The 20,081-nt window shown below is 47.1% G+C and overlaps 1 protein-coding gene across 12 annotated transcripts in view; it reads right to left on the bottom strand.

Annotated features, from left to right (window-relative positions):
- Positions 1 to 20,081, bottom strand: part of LOC126072303 (ultra-long-chain fatty acid omega-hydroxylase) — a 97,673-nt gene that overhangs the window by 12,922 nt on the left and 64,670 nt on the right. For 11 of the 12 annotated variants that reach the window (XM_049877256.1, XM_049877253.1, XM_049877255.1 and 8 more), the window contains 7 exons: positions 15,049 to 15,316; positions 13,780 to 13,846; positions 13,559 to 13,688; positions 12,327 to 12,460; positions 11,513 to 11,577; positions 10,718 to 10,800; positions 7,269 to 9,901 (listed from right to left, as the gene is read on the bottom strand). In XM_049877256.1, the coding sequence (XP_049733213.1) occupies positions 9,724 to 9,901; positions 10,718 to 10,800; positions 11,513 to 11,577; positions 12,327 to 12,460; positions 13,559 to 13,688; positions 13,780 to 13,846; positions 15,049 to 15,316 (925 nt within the window). In that variant the 3' untranslated portion in view covers positions 7,269 to 9,723. Of the gene's footprint in view, positions 1 to 7,268; positions 9,902 to 10,717; positions 10,801 to 11,512; positions 11,578 to 12,326; positions 12,461 to 13,558; positions 13,689 to 13,779; positions 13,847 to 15,048; positions 15,317 to 20,081 lie in introns of those variants that run through there. The other variant, XM_049877263.1, reaches the window with a different exon arrangement.

Here is a 20,081-nt window from a genome sequence, read left to right as displayed (position 1 = left end):
ACCTTTGCTTAGAGGGCACTGAGTTTCTGTTACTGGTGGTGGAGTGATTTGGAAAAAGATATTGAGAATGACTGCACAACTTGAAGAATGAGCTGTACGTGTAAAAACTGTCAAATTGGTGTGTTTTGTTGTGTATATTTTCACTGCAGTAAAAAAAATGCAGTTTTAAGAGAAAAAAGGATTTGGCACAGTGGAGGCACAAAACAGATGAGAAAGTTGTCATTTGTGCCCCTGTGAATTCATCCCTTCAGGAATCAGCCATGGGTCTCTCCGGGACAAGCTGGCAGGCTGCCCACCATCTGAACTTCCACCTGTCCATCCCTCAGCCGTCGGGAAGGAACAAGCTCTGGACTTGGATTCAGCAGAAATGAGTTCATGTCTGGATTTCACCGGTCACCAGCTGTGTGACCTTGCTTGCCCTCTCTGAGACTCCTGTCCTCCACAGTGAAATGGAGAGATGAATTTATACCCCCAGGGAGTTCATTCCTCAACAACAAACGTTGCCTGAGCGCTCAGTCTGTGCAGAGCACGGTGCTGGACCCGAGACACAGGATGCACAAGACAGACAAGGTCCCACCCCACCCCGGGGTGGGGAGAGTGCAGCCCCTAGAGTTTCCCACGTGTGGGCCCCTTCCTTCTAATACTCCCTGGGGAAGATTACATGAGTCAGGCATGTGTGATTTGGTGGCAGCTCAGACATTCCTTTATGGATGAGAAACCCTTGGGGAATTTCCAGCCTCCTCAGGCTCAGACAGGAAAGTCCCACCTCCCACACGGGCTCCTTTCTCTCCTTCTGCCACCTGATCCAAGAGAGGGGAAACCAACAGGAAATAAGACCAAGTCAGATGGTGGCGGGAAGTCCCTGGGTGGTGCAAATGGTTAAGCACTCAACTTCTAACCGAAAGATTGGTGGTTTGAACCCACCCAGAGACACTCAGAAGAAACGCCTGGCAATCAACGTCTGAAAAATCAGCGTTGAGAACCTTATGGAGCATAGTCCTACTCTGACATATGTAGGGTTACCATGAGTCAGAATCTACCCTACCGCAACTAACAACAACAGATGGCAGTGGTGATCAAAACATGCTAGGCAGTAACCAAGGGGCTGTTCTGAGCAGAGTTGATCAGGGAGGGCTTCCTGGAGGAGATGGCATTTGAGCAAAAATCTGAAAGACGTGGAGGAGGGGCCGGGTATAAGGATCCCTTGCTGGATGCCACATTGCCGTGTAAGGGCCCAGCAGAGAACATGTCTGGTCTTGCTCCCATCCTGAATGTGCTAAGATCACTGGGGAAATGGGGTGGCTGCAGCAGGGACAATGAGAGAACATGAACCGGCTGGCCAGAATCCACAGGGTGATGAAATCTGGCCCCATACTCAGGTGGAGGTGGGTGGGGAAGTTTTACTAGACACAATTAAGGACTCGAAACCCAACAGATCCTGGGAGCCAGGGAAGAGCAGATCACCAGGTGGGTGGCCAGGCTCCTGGGCCAGTGGCAGGAGATCCAGTGGAGGCTGGGAGGTGGAAAGCCTGGAGGAGGGTTCCGGAGAAGTCAGACGATGCGCAGCAGATAGGGACCACCACAAGGAGTGTCTTTGTGAGCGATTACTTGTTTATTCTCTCCCTCTCTCTCTCTCTGTCTCACTCTGCCTCTCTCTCTCTCTGTCTTTCTGTCTGTCTGTATTTCTCTCTGACTCTGTCTTTTTCTCTGCCTCTCTGTCTCCGTCTTTCTCTCTGCCCCTCTGCCTTTGTCTCTCTCTCTCGCTGAGTTTATTGAGTGAAAACCATTCACAAAAACTACCCTGACCACCCCAAGCCACAGCAGGAGACTACAGAGGGGGCCCTAGGAAGTGGAGTGTCATAAAAACAGGCCATTTGCCCCCCTCCCCTCTGCATATGGTAAATTAAAGATGCCAGCAAACTCTTCAATGCTGGGTGCTGTTGAGTCAATTCTTACTCATAGTGACCCCATGTGATAGGGTTTTCTCGACTGTAATCTTCGTAGGAGCAGATCGCCAGGTCTTTCTCCCACGGGGCCACTGAATGGGTTCCAACCACCAACTTTTCGATTAGCAGCCAAGCACTTAACCATTACACTGCCAGAACTCTTTTTAACTCTTTGGTACTCTTCCCATTAAGAGGTTATGATGGTCAGTTTTATATGTCAACTTGGCAAAGCCATCGAAACCAAAGAAAAACCAAACTCATTGCCATCAACTCAATCCTGACTCATAGCAACCCTACAGGGCAGAGTAGAACTATGGTACAGGGTTTCCAAGGCTGTAAATCTTTATGGGAACAGACTGTTAAATCTTTCTCCCTTGGAGCAGCTGGTGGGCTAGAACCACCAGACTTTCAGTTAGCAGGCCAGTGCTTAAGCACGGCGCCACCAGGGCTCCCAGTTATTAAATCAAACACTAATCTAGGTGCCACTTTAAGGACTAAGGTGCCCCTGGCCCAAGCCACGGTGTTTTCAGTCGCCTCATATGTATGTGAGAGCTGGACAATGATTAAGGAAGACTGAAGAAGAACTGATAACTTTGAATTATGGCGTTGGTGAAAAATATTGACTATACCATGGACTGTCAGAAGAACGAACAAATCTGACTTGGAAGAAGTACAGCCAGAATGCTCCTTAGAAGCAAGGATGGCAAGACTTCATCTCACGTACTCTGGACATGTTATCAGGAGGGGCCATTTCCTAGAGAAGGACATCATCTTGGTAAAATAGAGGGTCAGCGAAAAAGAAGAAGACCCTTAATAAGATGGATTGACACAATGGCTGCAACAATGGGCTCAAACATAGCAACGATTGTGAGGATGGCGCAGGACCAGGCAGTGTTTCATTCTATTGTACATGGGGTCACCACGAGTCAGAACTGGCTCGACAACAACAACAATCTGGGTGCCACTGTGAAAGTATTTTGTAGATGTGGTTAATATCTACAGTTGGTTGAATTTAAACAAAGGAGACGACCGTCAAGCATGTGGGTGGACCCCATCTGATCAGTAGAAGGCTTTAAGAGCAAAAACTGAGGTTTCCCAGAGAAGAAGAAATTCTGCCTCAAGACTGTAACATAGAAATCCAGCTGAAGTTTCCAGACTGCCAGGCTGCCCTATGGATTTCAGACTTGCCAGCTCCCACAATCTCATGAGCCAATTCCTTAAAATAATTCTCTCTATACATATACGTGTGTGTGTGTGTGTATGTCCCTTGAGGAGGACATCATGCTTGGTAAATTAGAGGGTCAGCGAAAAAGAGGAAGACCCTCAACAGGATGGACTGACACAGTGGCTGCAACAATGAGCTCAAGCATAACAACGATTGTGAAGATGGCACAGGACCGGGCAGTGTTTCATTCTGTTGTACATGGGGTCACTGTGAGTTGGAACTGACTTGATGGCACCTAAAAGCAGCATATACATATGTGTGTGGGTATGTATATGCATATATATATATACATATATATATATATATAGGCAGAGCCCTGGTGACACAGTGGCTAAGAGCTAGCTGCTAACCAAATGGTCGGCAGTTTGAATCCACCAACCACTCCTTGGAAACCCTATGGGGCAGTTCTACTCTGTCCTGTAGGGTTACTATGAGTCAGAATCTACTCAGTGGCAGTGGGTTTTTTTTTTTACTTTTTTTATTATGTTAAAGATGTTTTAGTGTACCTGCAGGAATTTCTTTGATGTTTTTTATGCATAGAAAGGTACACTATATACTAAGACAAACATTTGACTAACTGACATTAGATGCAAACCATGTCTAACTGTCCTGACTTACGTACAAATTTGACTCAAAGACAGATTTAGGAAGAGAACTTGTTCGTAATCTGGGGACTGCCTGTACCTATATATATATGTATATAAAGTTTTAGGTACCTAAATTTTATATAAAAACCCAAAACATAAATTTTATATATCCTTATATATAATTTATATATGCTTTTATATCAAAACCCGTCGTCGTCAAGTTGGTTCCGACGCATAGCAACCTTATAGGACAGGGTAGACCTGCCCCATATGGTTTCCAAAGGAGCGCCTGGTAGATTCGAACTGCAGACCTTTTGGTTAGCAGCCGTAGCTCTTAACCACTATGCTACCAGGGTTTCCATATGCTTTTATAAAGACCAAAAATCAAACCAGTTGCCACTGAGTCAACTCCAACTCATGGCAACCCCATGTGTGTCAGAGGAGAACTGTGCTCCAGAGGGTTTTCAATGACTGATTTTTCAGAAGTAGATTGCCAGGCCTTTCTTCCAAGGTGCCTTTGGGTGGACTCAAACTTCCAATGTTTTGGTTAGCAATCGAACACATTAACTGTTCACACCAACCACTCCATACATATACATACATACATACATATATACATATACATGTATATACATATATACCTACACGTGTTGTTGTTAGGTGCCATCGAGCCAGTTCTGACTCCTAGCAGCCCTATGAACAATGGAATGAAATGCTACCCAGTCCTGCACCATCCTCACAATCGTTGCTGTTTGAGCCCATTGTTGCAGCCACTGTGTCAATCCACCTCATTAAGGGTCTGTCTCTTTTTCACTGACCCTCTACTTTATCAGGCACGTCCTTCTCCAGGGACTGGTCTCTCCTGATAATATGTCTAAAGCAAGTAAGCCTCACCATCCTTGCTTCTGAGGAGCATTCTGGCTGTACTTCTTCCAAGTCAGATTTGTTCGTTCTTCTGGCAGCCCGTGGTATATTCAATATTCTTCAACAACACCATAGTTCAAAGGCATCAATTTTTTAGCCTTCCTTATTCATTGTCCGACTTTCCCATGCCTATGAGGCGATTGAAAATATCATCGCTTGGGTCAAGAGTGTCTTAGACCTCAAAGTGACATCTTTGCTTTTTAATGTTTTAAGGAGATTTTTTGCAGCATATTTGCCCAATGCAATATGACATTTGATTTCTTGGCTGCTGCCTCCGTAGACATTGATTGTGAATCCAAGTAAAATGAAATCCTTGACAATTTCAATATTTTCTTCGTTTGTCATGACATTACTTGTTGGTCCACTTGTGAGGACTTTTGTTTTATGTTGAGGTGCAATCCATACTGAAGGCTGTAGTCTTTGATCTTCATCAGTAAGTGCTTCAACTCCTCTTCGTTCTCAGCAAGCAAGGTTGTGTCATCTGCAAGTCATCTGTTAATGAGTCTTCCTCCAATCCTGATGTTACATTCTTCTTCATATAGGACAGCTTCTCGGATTATCTGCTAAGCTTACAGACTGAATAAGTATGGTGAAAGGATACAACCCTGACGCACACCTTTCCTAATCTGAAAACACGCAGTATCCTCTTGTTCTCTTCAAACGACCGCATCTTGGTCTATATATAGGCTCTGCAGGAGCACAATTAAGTGCTCTGGAATTCCCATTCTTCACAACGTTATCCATACTTTGTTATGATCCTCACAGTCGAACGCCTTTGCATAGTCAATAAAACACAGGTAAATAAAATAAAACACAGATCTATCTGACATCAGCAATGATATCCCTGGTTCCACATCCTTTTCTGAATCCGGCTTGAATTTCTGATCACTCCCTGTCAATGTACTGCTGCAATCGCTTTTGAATGATCTTCAGCAAATTTTACTTGCATGTGATATTAATAATATTGTTCCATAATTTCTGCCTTCTGTTGGATCACCTTTCTTTGGAATGGGTACAAATATGGGTCTCTTCCAGTCATCTGGCCAGGTAGCTGTCTTCCAAATTTCTTGACATAGACAGGTGAGCACCTGCAGCGCTGCATCCATTTGTTGAAACATCTCAGTTGGTATTCCATCAATTCCTGGGCCCTTGTTTTTCACCAATGCCTTCAGTGCAGTTTGGACTTCTTCCTTCAGTACCATGGGTTCTTGAACACACACTACTTTCTGATACATATGTATATATACATGTATACATACATATATGTATGCCTGCTGTATATACAGAGAGAAAGGGTAATGTGTAAAGTGCTTATAACAGCCCTCTCTGGTACCTGGGCAGCACTAGTGTGTGTTTGCCATTATTGTTGTCATTTTATGACAGGACAAAGACATGGACACCAGCCAGGAGACCCAGGTCCCTCTGGCACACACACCAGGGTCCTTGCTGACTCTAAACATCCTTAAGCAGAGACCGGGCTCTGCCACTTGACAGCTGTGTAGCCTTGGGCATGTCATTTGCCCTCTCTGAGCCTCACATTCCTCTTCACTAAAAAGGGCATAAAATTGGCCTGTGGGGATTGGAGGAGCGAGCCATGTGTGTGTACCCCACAAACAGAGCCTAATGCAAGGACTCGAATGCAAATATTTTATTTGGAGGTGACCCTAGGACAAGAAGTGATCACAGGGAGCAATGGCAGGGCAGTGGGGAAGGGAGGGAAGGAGCCAGTACAGGATGTGCTATCAGGGAAGTTCCCACCATGGGCAACTGGAGTTCAGTCTCATTGGGGACCTCAGGGTGGCAGCAGAGAGTACGCACCTGAGAGTCATCCCACCCAAGGGTGAGGGAGCAAGGGGTGTTGAGCCACCAATACCCACCAGTCATTGGTCAGGGCTGCTTCCCAGGGCATTATTTCTCTGGGCTGTTCTATCTGTGCTGCAACAGTGAGGGAGGAAATGGGGAGGGGCTCCCACAGCGGCTGCTAAGATGAACATGAGCACAGTCTGATGCTGGACTGATAAAGTGACTCAGCCAGAGGGGTTCTCCCCCTTTCTCGCCCCTTAATACACACTCACACGTGCATACACAGACACCCACAAGCACATACATATACACATATGCACGCACGCACACACACTCTCAAACTTGCACAGTCACACATTCACAAACTTGCACACACACACACAGTCATACACAGTAACACACTGACGCGCATGCAGACAAACACATACATAAACACACTCAAGACACTTGCATAAACACACTCACACACAGGCACTCACATACACGCACTCACATACACATGCCACACTCATACGCGCACACGCACACACACACATACACACAGTCCTGTAAACACGTACACACTCACACATCGCACACGCTCCTATACACGTAGTCACACACACACTAACGAAGTGAACTGAGACGAGACCCCTTAGAGCTCGCTGTGTCAGAACTCTCCAGCAGAGGGCGCCAAGACCAGTTTAGGAAGGGATCTCACCGGGGGCTGGGACACGCAGGTGCAGCGGAACCGTGGGACACACTAGCTCCTCCCCCTCCCACCCCCGCCTCCCTCCTCCCTCTCTCCGTCCACCATCACAGCTTTTTGTAAAGGAATCTCAATGTGCCATACACGCATGATGATCCCGTAAAATCCACATAAGAAGAGGGAACTGAGGTTCAGAAAGGGGCAGTCACGTGCCCAAAGCCACTGCTAGGACGAGGCAGAGCCGGGGTTGGAACCCACACACATCGCATCCCAAGGCCAAGCTAGTTTCGGCGTCAGGGTTGCACCGAGGGGACCCAGAGGGTGTTTGGCGACTGATGCGCGCTTGGAGACCCTCGACAGGACAGGGCTTTGGGAGAGGCGGCAGCAGCGTGAGCCAGGTGAGTCCTGTAGGAACAGGCTGGTAACCTCGGGCTGGACTCAACTCTGAGAACCCAGCCGACGATCCCAGCACACCCCACGAGGGGGCGCCCCAGGACCGATGCTACTGCCGCCTCCAGCATCACCCTGCTCCCAGGCCTTGGCGCCTGTCCTAGGCGCCCCCCACCTCACCCCAGCCCCTGCTGACACCCTGTCCCAGGCAAACGGAGGCTAGCAACACAAACCAGGACCAGAAGACCGGGGAACAGGGCAGAAAAGGACTAAGGGCCCCACTGAGGCCCCAGCGTAAGGGCATTCTTGTAGGATCCTGGGTGAGTCACTTGATGCACGAGCCTCAGTTTCCAACTCTGTTCAATGGGCTAATAATAACAGTACTCATTTCAGAAGACCGGAGTAAGGATGAAATGAGATTATATGGGAAGGCCACACAGGAAACACTCTCGATACACTAAATTTTGTTATACTAACTTTGAAGACCCTGGAGCTTAGTCCTTAAACCCCTCCTCCATCACCCCTGGGAGCCCTATTCAGTCTTGGGGCTTTAAACACCATTTACATATTGTCAATTTGTTGCACTGTGGTGATTTGCATGTTGCTGTGATGTTGGAAGCTATGCCACCAGTATTTCAAACACTATCAGGGTCACCCATGGTGGACAGGTTTCAGCAGAGCTTCCAGACTAAGACTAGGAAGAAAGGCCTGGCAATCTACTTCCAAAAATCAGCCAATGAAAACCCTATGGATTATAACAGAATGTTGTCCAGTGTTGTCCAGTATCTTCCAGTGCTGAAAGATGAACCTCCCAGGGTGGAAGGCACTCAAAATACACAGTGGCTGCCACAATAGACTCGAGCATACCAACGATCCTGACGATGCAGGACTGGGCAACGTTTCATTCTGTTGTACATGGGGTCGCCATGAGTCAGAGCTGACTTGGTGGCGGTTGACAACAACAAACACTGTGCATCCCACATGCACATCCCCAACTCAGAATTCCTCCTGAGCTCCAGACCTGTCCCATTCACCTGCCCACTTGACATCTCCAAGTGGGAGTCCCAGGGGCATCTCCAAACCCTCTGGCCTAAACTGAGATCCTGATCCCACCCCCCCCCAAAAAAGCAACTAACTCCATTCAATGTTCCCCACCTAAGTTCATAGCAGTGCCATCCTTGTAGGTACTCAGACCCAAACCTGGAGTCCCCTTCCTTCTCCCAGACTCCACATGCGACCCATCAGCAGGCCTGCCAGTACCAGGAGACGTTTAACTAATATGTGGTCTGTTGATGGAATAAATGATTGCACGAACTGTCCCAAGTTTATATCCAAAGACAAACAGCTTCTAAAACTCCAACCCTACAGCTTCACCCTACTGCTTCCCCATGACCCAGATCCCCTCACAGGAGGGGTAAGGGTCTGGTCTGGCTAGACGCATCTCTTGTTTTATTCTACAAAACTCAGAACACTCAGAGGAGGACCCTTGAGCAAGGGAGGAAGGAAGGGGCTTGCAAGGGACTGTATTTACAAAAGAACAACAGAAGCAAACATACTGAGCCCTGGGAGGCAGCCCATCGTAGGAGGGAAGTGAGGTCCAGGGCCAGGGCTCTGACTTTCTGATCCAGCTCCCAAGACCTGAATTTGGAAGCAAGCCTGGTGTCGGCATGGGGCGGAGCTTGAATCCAAGAGGCGGGGCTTAGGTCTTGGGAAGGCTCAATGAGCGGAACCTGGGACCCTACACCTGTGGGGGCGTGGTCTTAGCTTCTAGCGTCTAAGAGATGGACGGTGCCTGGGCCGGAGGGGCGGGGCCGAGCCTGGTCTCTCAAACTCCTGAGGACAGGAACTGGAACTCAGGGGGTCGGGTCAGGCCCTCAAGAGACAAGTCTTGCCTTGAGGGGCATGGCTTGCACCATCAGGCTTCTCAAAAGCGAAGCCTGGTCCTCCAGGGGCAGAGCATGGACTTCAAAAGGCACGGTCCGTGCGCTCAAGAGGCAGGGCCAGGCCCTCAGGGAATGCAGTTTTGCCTTCAGGAGAGTGGCCTGCACCATCAGGCTGCTCGAAGGTGGAGCCCAGTCCTCCGGGGGTGGGGCCTGGGCCCTCGGGGCGGGGCTTGAGTCTCTCTGGGCGCAGCCTGTCCCCAGTACCAAGGGCCCGCGCTCAGGCCCGTGGAGGCAGTGGCTCCACGTTCAACCAGATGCCGTTCTCGGCGCGCAGAATGAGCTCTGGCTTCCGCCTCACCTTGCGCGTTCGGTCCACGCTCAGGCGGAAGCGCAATAGCGTCAGCGCTACCACCACGCGCATCTCAGCCATGGCGAAGCTCTGTCCGATGCAGTTCCTGCAAGAACGAGGACCCAGGGCTCAGGCCTCATTTTCCAAACTGTGAGAGCCTCGCATTCGTATCCTGAACTGGGTGAGGGCCTCATTTCCCAAACTGTGAGGGCCTCGCATTCGTATCCTGAACTGGGTGAGGGTGAAAATGGAATCCCCAAACCGAACCCGTTGCTATCCACTTGCTTCCGACTCATACTGACCCTACAGGACTGAATAGAACCACCCTATAGGGTTTCCAAGGCTGTAATCTTTACGGAAGCAGAATGTCACATCTTTCTGCCACGGAGCGGCTAGTGGGTTCCAACTGCCAACCTTTTTGGTTAGCAGCCAAGAGCTTCACTGCCATGCCACCAAAATCAAACAAACCAAGCCTGCTGCCGTCCAGTCTATTCCAACTCATAGCGACCCTACAGGACAGAGTAGATCTGCCCCCATACGGTTTCCAAGTAGCGGCTGGTGGTTAGCAGCTGAGCTTTTGATCACTGTGCCACCAGAGGTCCTTAAATGGGATCCCAGGAATCCCTAAATACATGCGACCTGGGGGTCTGGAGTTCGAATCCTGATGCTGCCTAATGAAGAGCCATTGGGAACAGGGAGCCCAGAACTCAGGATCTGGCACACAGTAGGTGCTCAATACAGGGCGCTGCTATTGCAGAGTCTGACTTGTGGGCCTCTGATACATTGAGGGTGCGGAGTGAGTGCCAGGACCCCTGAATGGGGTGTGATCTCTGCTCCTGATGGGCACATCCCTGGCCCCCCCATTCCCGGCCCTCAGGGTTCCTGCCACACCTGGCTGGGATGGGAAAAGTGGAGGAGTTACCTGGGTCCTGCAGAGAAGGGCACATATGCCAACGGTGAGCGCTGCTGTGGGTTCTCCGGGTCAAAGCGGTATGGGTTGTAAACCTGGGAGTTAGGAAGAGATGAGGCTGGCTCAGCCATCCCAGCCTGGCACCCTCCCTCAGCCTCTGGGGCCAACCCAACTGGATGCAGAGAACCCCAGAGCTGAGCAGGAGGTGAGTGAGCTTCTCATCACCACAGAATCAACTCCAAGCACCTCACCCAGCTACGTTCCAGCACATTGTGACCCCTGCCCTCCTCCTTCATTCCACCCACTCACTACAATCTGGCCTTCTCCTACCTCAGGGCCTTTGAACTTGCCAATTCCTCTATTTCGCGTGCCCTTCCCCTTGCTCTTCACACGCTTCCAGTCTCAGCTCAAACAACTCTTCTCTGTCAAGGCTTTTCCTAACCATCTGAGCTAAAGGGCCCCCCCCCCATTTTTATTTATTTCCTCTGTTGCACTTATCACTTCCAAAACAATCCTCTTTATTTACTTGCTTAATGTCTCCCCTATGCAACAGCATGAGTTCCCTGAGGAGAACAATATCTGGCCTGGTTATTTCTTCACACTCGGTGCCTACTCAAGGTCTGGCACACAGCAGGTGCTCAATACATACTTACTGACCTGACCAATTAACAACAAAAGGTGTGAGTAAATGGAGGGTGCTCAAGCTCTACACCAGCCCTGGCTTCCTGGGGGCAGGGGAAGGGAGGCTCTGCTGCCCCCCGGAACCAAGGAAGGAGCCAAGGGCAGGGAAGGTCAGTGCTCACTCACCTTGTAGTCCGGCCACACTAAGGGGTTGTGGTGGGTCCCATAGATGCTGACCAGGCAAATGACTCCTGTGGTGAGAGGTGGGGTCGGCGGGGCTGCAGTGAGCCAGGGCCTTACCATAACCCACCTGCCACCACTTCTTGTCTATCCTTCCCTGAAAAACTTCTGCTACCTCGCCCACTCCCCCTGCCTCTCCCTGCAAGGTCCTTGTCACCTTCTGCTTTCTTTCCAGCTGCCATGCTGGCCCTACAGGCATCTTCCTCACTCACAGATCTGACATTGTTCCTGCTCAGCTCAAACACCTCCCATGGCTCCCTACTGCCCTCAAAATCAAGTGCCTCAATCTGGCATTCAAGGCTTTTCACAATCCCTGAGGATCCATTCCATAAACGTGCTCTTTCTTTTTCAACCTCCAAGACTCTCCTCCCATGTTCCCTCCTCCAGGCAGCCCACTCTGCATTCCTCCCCAGATAGACCCATTGCTCCATATTTGGGGGTGCTCCACTTCCTATCCCTACCTTTAGCCTATCCCTGACCCATCTGACTGGGGTTGCCTGTGCCCTGCTGTCTCTCCACAAGACTGGGTGATACGCAAGGCCTCTTTAGATGCCCACACCACCCAGGACAGGGCTCGATCCCCAGCAGATACCCAGCAACTGAATGAAACCAACACTCTCCACCTGTTCCCTCACAGAGCCCAACCCCACCACCCCCACTCCTTCCTTTCCACCGGGACTCATCTACATCTGCCTCCCCCTCAACACACACACACCCCAGGGGTACACAGTGAGCTGCCCCATCTATGCCGACAGTGCACCTTTGGGGATGATGCGCCCATCTGGGAGCTTGACATCCTCTGTGCAGCGGCGGGAAACGAGGGTCACAGGCGGGAACTGACGTAGACTCTCCTTGATGCACATAGTGATGAAGGGCAGCTGAGTCAGGTCATCCCTGGGGAGAAGGGAGCTGTGACTTGGGACAAGGCCATGGTGACACCCCCACCTCAAACACACACACAAACTCAGGAGCAGCTGAGCAGGGAACCTCAGCTCAAATACCTCCTATGGCTCCCTACTGCCCTTAAGATCAAGTTCAAGTGCCTCAGCCTTACATTCAAGGTCTTTCACAATCCACACCCTAAGGCTCTGCTCCATAACATGCTCAGGATCTCATCTAGACCCCAACTCCCATCATTTGCAGTTGCCCTGTGCATAACCCACTAACACTCAGTGTTGTGGATTGAATTGTATCCCCCCCTTAAAAAAAATATGTGTTAAATCCTAACCCTGGGTGGAGCAAATGGTTAAGTGCTTGACTACTAGCTGAAAGGTTGGTGGTTCAAACCCACCCAGCACTGCGGAAGAAAAGGCCTGGCTATCTGCTACCATAAAGGTTAAAAAAAAAAAAAAGAAAACCCTATGGAGCAGTTTTACTCTGTAACACATTGGGTCACCATGAGTCCTTTTCTAGCAATTGATCCTTCCTGATGATGTGTCCAAAGTAAGTGAGCTGAAGCCTTACCATCTCGCTTTTAAGGAGCATTGTGGTTGAATTTCCTCTAAGATTGTTTTGTTTGTTCTTCTGGCAGTCCATGGTATATTCAATATTCTTCACCAGCACCACAGTTTGAATGCATCCTTTCTTCTTTGGTCTTCCCTTTTTGTTACTTACTAATTATTTACTCATTCTATTATTTACTATTCTATTATTATTCTATATCTAGTCTATTATTTTAATATTTACATAATAATTCTTTTCCTTTGAAACTCAGGGCACCAAATTGGATTAATCAGAACTCTTAGTTCATGATCCAGTTAAGGAAACCCTGTGGAGCACAGTTCTACTCTGTAACACATGGGGTTACCATGAATCAACTCAACAGCAATGGATGTGGTTTGGAGTTTTTTTTTTTAATATGCTTTATTGCCATCCTCATTTTAGGATTGAGGAATTAGAAGCTCAAGAAACTGAAGTGACTTGTCCTAGGTCACACAGTCAATATGTGGTTGAGCAGAGCCTTCCCCCATCACTCCACTGACCCCAACTGACCAGTCCAGCTCATCCAGCTCCCGGCCTTTCAGGATGTCCTGAATCTCCTTCCGGCACTTCTCCTGGTACTCTGGGTACTTCGCCAAGTTGAACAGCACCCAGGAGAGCCCACTGGAGGTTGTGTCATGACCTGCAGGAAGATGCACTGTTGAATACAGGCTGCCCAGAGACAGCACAGGTGCTATCTGCAGACAATGGTGTCCCTTCTCCCACGTCCTCACCCTCAAACATGAAGGTGTCAGCCTCAGCTCGGATGTCCTCATCAGACAGTTCCTTTCCATTTTCATCCTGGAATGAAGGATGATGAAATGAAGAATGAGATAGAGGATACTCAGCCTACCTCACCCCACCCTCTGCATCATTGGGGTCCTCCAAAGTCAGATACAGGCCCCCCTCTCTGAAGCCCAGCCTTGGGGGGACATAATCCAGGCAGGTGGAGGTATGCAACTTGTCCAGAAAAGATAGAAAGAAGGAAGGAGAATAAAAGGTGAGGGGAAGAAAGGAGTTCACATTTCTTGAGCAGCTCCTAACACCAAGCATCGTGATGGGTACATGACAACACCTTGTGAAGGGCTTACTATCATCAGGTTATAAATAGGGAAACTGAGGCTCAGAGAGAGGAGTAACTGGACCAAGAACAAATATCCATTAAATGGCAGAATCAGGACTGGAAACCATGACTATCCAAATTGAAAACCCAAATGCTGTTCAACCAGTACACAGAAGTACCACTAATAGGTGACTAACAGGTGACTGGGTGGTGCAAATGGTTAATATACGTGGCTGCTAACCAAAAGGTTGGAAGTTAGAGTCCACCCAGAGGCATCTTGGAAGACCTGGCAACCTACTTCCAAAAAGTCAGCCATTGAAAATTCTGTGGGGCATAGCACACAGGAATGAACCTTGAAAACATCATGCTAAGTGAAATAAGTCAGTAGCAAAAGGACAAATACTGTTTGATCTCACTTACATGAAATAACCAAGTATATAGAAAAGAAAGTTTATTGGTGGTTACCAGGGGCAAGCTGGCAGCAGACTTGACGGCACTGGGTTTTTTACCAGGGGAAGGAGGGAGGGGGAAAAGGGGAGTTTTTGCTTAGTGGACATTGAGTTTCCATTAATGGTGGTGGAGCGATTTGGAAAAGGACAGCAAGACTGGTTGCACAACTTGAAGAATGTAATCAGTGTCACTGAATTGCACATGTAGAAATTGTTGAGATGGTTTATGTTTTGTTATGTCTATTTTCTTTCAACACAATTAAAAAAAACTAAAAGAAAAACCTTACAGAGCACAGTTCTACTGTGACACACCTGGGGTCGCCGTAAGTCAGAGTCAACTCAGGACAAGTGTCATCTTTCTTCAGGGCTTTGGATTTCATCTTTGTAAGTCTTACGTGTTCTGCATCCTAGATCTATGTTAACGCTGAACCCTGTATGCAGTTGGTGCTGAATTTACAGGGAGGTTGGCCTGGGCAGGGCTCCAGCCTCACCTTGGCCAGGAGCAGCACATCGATGAAGTCCAAGGTCTTGCCCTGCTTGGCCTTCAGCCAGGCCTCAGCTCCCTGCTTTCGCAGTGCCTGCCGCCGCTGCTGGATGACCTCAGTGGTGAAGTGGTGCACGGTGTCACAGGCTTGCCGGAAACGCCGCCCATCCGCTGTGAGGTAGTAGATGAAATCGAGGTGGTGGTGCACGCGATACTGGCGCCGAACCACGAGGGCACTTAGCTCAATGATGGCTGAGATATAATCACTCATCTTCCTGCCAAGGAGAAACAGGGCCATGAGTATTGGCCCATCCCCTCGCCCCAGCCCAGCCAGACCCATGACTTGGCAAAGGTAACTTCCTCTTCCCATTAGATGGATGACAAACAGAGACTCAGAAAGGGACAAGGACTTCCACCATAGATGTAGCATCAGTGAAGCTAAATTCCTACAACCTTCTGGATGGGAGAAAATACAATGAAAATCGTGAGAGCCAGAACTCGACAGGACTACCTTGTTTTTCTGAGTGTCGCAAGTTTTCCACTTTGACAGAGTGTAGTCTTAGCACTTTTCTATCACCATTAGTGGAAAATATTTGAGTTTTCCTTCTCCGACAAGTTTCTGCCTTATACAAGTTCTGACTTTCACAGGTTTTACTTTATTTGCAAACCATATATCCGATAAGGGGCTAGAATATATAAAGAACTTATAACTCCATGATAAAAAGACAAATAACACCATTTAAAAATGGGCAAAAAATCTTCCAACGCCTCTACAACAAAAAGACAAATAATTCAATTAAAAAATGGGCAAAGGAAATGAACAGACACTTCGCCAAAGAAGACATTAAAGTGGCCAACAGACATAAGAGGAAATGCTGGGGATCACTAGCCATCAGAAAAATGCAAATCAAAGTCACAAGATACCATTTCACCCCAGATTACTGGCACGAATCAAAAACACAGGAAATAACAAATGTTGGAGAGGCTTCAGGGAGACTGGAACTCTCATGCATTGCTGGTGGGAATGCAAAATGATACAACCATTTTGGAAAACAATATGGCGCTTCCTTAGGAAGCCAGAAATAGAAATACCATACGATCCAACAATCCCACTCCTAGGAATATAGCCTAGAGAAATGAGCCATCACACAAATAGACATACGCACACCCATGTTCATAGCAGCATTGTTCACAATAGCAAAAAGATGGAAACAACCTAGATGCCAATCAACAGATGAATGGATAAACAAACTATGGTACATACACACAATGGAGTATTAACCAATGATAAAGAACAGTGGTGAATCTGTGAAGCCTCTCACAACATGGATGAACCTGGAGGGCATCAGGCTGAGTGAAATAAGTCAATCACAAAAGGACAAATATTGTATGAGACCAGTACTCTAAAAACTCATGAAAACGTTTACACACAAAAAGAAACAATCTTTGATGATTACAAGGAAGGGGAGGGGTAGGGATGGAAAAACACTTCATAGACAATAGATAAGTGGTAACTTTGGTGAAGGGTAAGACAGTACACAATACTGGGGGGGACGCTAGCACAACCTGTACAAGGTAAGGTCATGGAAGCTCCATAGACACATCCAAACTCCCTGAGGGACCGAACTGCTGGGCTGAGGGCTGTGGGGACCATAGGCTCAGGAATCATCTAGCTCAATTGGCATAAGATAGTTCATAAAGAAAATGTTCTACATTCTACTTTGGTGAGTAGTGCCTGAGGTCTTAAAGCCTGTGAGCAGCTGTCTAAGATACTCCAATGGTCTTACACCTTTGGGAGCAAGGTTGAATGAAGAAAACTAAAGATACGAAGGAAAGATTAGTCGAAAGGACTAATGGTCCTCATCTACCACTGCGTCCACCAGACTGAGTCCGGTAAACCTAGATGGTGCCTGGCTACCAGCCCTGATTGCTCTGACAGGGATCACAATAGAGGGTCCTGGAGAGAGCTGAAGAAAAATGTAGAACAAAATTCTAACTCACAAAAAAAAAAAAAAAAAGAGAGAGAGAGACTTACTGGCCTGACAGAGACTGGAGAAACCCCAAGAATACGGCCCACGAACACCTTTTTAGCTCAGTATGAAGGCAATCCCAAAGTTCACCCTTCAACCAAAGATTAGACAGGCTCATAAAACAAAACAAGACTAAAGGGGCACACTAGCCCTGGGGCAAGGACTAGAAGGCAATTGGGGACTGGAAAGCTGGTAATAGGGAGCCCAAGGTTGAGAATGGAGAGTGTTGACATGTCGTGGGCTTGTTAATCAATGTCATAAAACAATATATGTACTAACTGTTTAATGAGAAACTAGTTCTGTAAACCTTCATCTAAAGTACAATAAAAAAAACTTAAAAATGTAAAAATTGGGCAAAAAATCTGAATAGACATTTCTCCAAAGAAGATATACAAAGGACCAAAAAGCACATGAAAAAATGTTCAACATTATTAGCCATCAGGAAAATGCAAATCAAAACCACAATGAGATACCACTTCACACCCACCAGGATGGCTAGAATCAAAAAATTGGATAATAACAAGTGTTGACGAGGATGTGGAGAAACTGGAACCCCCATGCATTGTTGGTGGGAATGTAAAATGGGGTAGCCACTTTGGAAAAAAGTTGGCTGTTCCTTAAAAGATTAAACTTAGAGTTACCATATAACCTACCAATTCCACTCCTACATATATACCCAAGAGAAATGAAAACATATGTCCACACAAAAACTTGTATGCAAATGTTCATAGCAGCATTATTCATAATAGCCAAAAGGTGGAAACACCCAAATGTTCATCAATGAATGAATGGACAAATAATATGTGGTATATATGCATACGATGGAATATTATCCAGCCATAAAAAGGAATGAAGTACTGCTATGATATGGATGAACCTTAAAAACATTATGCTGAAAGAAGCCAGTCACAAAAGACCACAGATTATATGATTCTATTTAAATGAAATGTCCAGAATAGGCAAATCCATAGAGAGATAAAGTAGATTAGTGGTTGCCTAGGAATGAGGGGGATGGGAATAATGAGGGGTGATTGCTAAAGCATATGGTTTTCTTTTAGAAATGATGAAAAATTCTAAAATTGATTGTGATGGTTGCACACTTTCGTGAATATACTAAAAAACCATTAAATTGTATACTTTCAATAGGTAAATTGTATGGTAAGTGAATTATATCTCAATAAAACTGTTATTTTTAAAAAAGACTAAATTGCTGGGGAGGGGTTGCAGGGACCTGTCCTTGGTACTGAAGCATGCTTGGCACCTTCAGGTGTCACAGTCATCGTTTTCTTGTTTATTTACTTGTTCATGGTTACTGTTTGTCTTCCCACCAAAACGTAAGTTCCAGAAAAGTAAGACCTTGTTTGTCTTGTTGATTACTGTATCCCCAGGACATAGTCCAGTACTGGCACATAGTAGGCACTCAGTACATATTTCTTGAATGCATGAATAAATGAATTAATTACTGACAGGCAATTTCTGCCTTACTCAACTGAAGTGCACCCTACAAGGTCTACAGTAACAAAGTCAGCTCCTTCTTACTGAGAATCTACTATGAGCTACAGACTTAACATTATCTCCCTTGTTTCTTATATCCCCCTCTTCAACTGTATGGGCTATGGGGCTGGGACTTAGTCTATGTTCCCCATCATATGCCCAGCATCTAACACAGTACCTGGCACATAGTAGGCGCACAATGAGAACCTGATGACTGAATGAATGGATCAGAACAAAGGTTACTGTATTCATTCATTCAGCACTCATAGAACATCTACATCGGCTGGAGCAGTGCTACATCATGTTATCCTCAAAGCAACTCTGACAGTCAGGAATTATCATCCCTGTTTGACAAACAAGGAAACTGAAGCTCAGAGATGGGGTGGGGGGCCACTTTGCCAAGACAATGCCCTCTTCATAGAGGGATGAGGGAAACTTGCATTTACTGAGCACCTACCATGTGCCAAGCCACTGACACATTATCTCATTTAATTCTCCTATGCTCTTCCTCACAACTGGACCAATAAGCAACATCATGATAAACAGAGAGGAGATTGTGGTTGTCAAGGATTTCATTTTACTTGGATCCACAATCAACAGCCATGAAAGCAGCAGTCAAGAAATCAAAAGACGCATTGCATTGAGCAAATCAGCGGCCAAAGACCTCTTTTAAAGTGTTGAAAAGCAAACATGTCACCTTGAGGACTAAGTTGCACCTGACCCAAGCCATGGTGTTTTCAATCACCTCATATGCATGTGAAAGCTGGACAATGAATAAGGAAGACTGAAGAAGAACTGACACCCTGGAATTGTGGTGTTGGTGAAGAATATTGAATATACCATGGACTGCCAAAAGAACAAGCAAATCTGTCTTGGAAGAAAGACAACCAGAATGGTCCTTACAAGCAAGATGGTGAGACTGCCTCCCACACTTTGTACATGTTGTCAGGAGGGATCAGTCCCTGGAAAAGGACATCATGCTTGGTAAAGTAGATGGTCAGTGATAAAGAAGAAGACCTTCAATGAGATGGACTGACAGAGTGGCTGCAACAATGGGTTCAAGCATAGCAACAATTGTGAGGATGGTGCAGGACCGGGCAGTGTTTCATTCTGTTGTGCATACGGTCGCTATGAGTTGGAACTGACTCAACGGCACCTAACAACAACAACTCTGTGGGGAAGGAATAATAATACCCATTTGAGGATCAGAGATTGGAGCAGGGGTGGGGAGGAGAGGCATTTTCCAAAGGCCACACCATCTCCATGGAGGAATGAGGGAAACTTGCATTTACCAAGTGCCTACTATGTGCTAAGCCATTGACACATTATCTCATTTAACTCTCCCATAATGTCTATGGAGAAGGAATGATGGTGCTCATTTTTTGGATAAGGAAACCGAGGCTCAGAGAGTGATCAGACACTTTCTAAAGGCCATACCCTCTTCATGGAGGAATGAGGGACCATTGTATTTACTGAGCACCTACTATGAGCCAGGAAAACCTGGTGGCGTGGTGGT

The sequence above is a fragment of the Elephas maximus genome, chromosome 3 (genome assembly GCF_024166365.1).
Source record: "Elephas maximus indicus isolate mEleMax1 chromosome 3, mEleMax1 primary haplotype, whole genome shotgun sequence".
Taxonomy (NCBI): domain Eukaryota; kingdom Metazoa; phylum Chordata; class Mammalia; order Proboscidea; family Elephantidae; genus Elephas; species Elephas maximus.
This window is presented reverse-complemented; position numbering and strand designations above follow the sequence as displayed.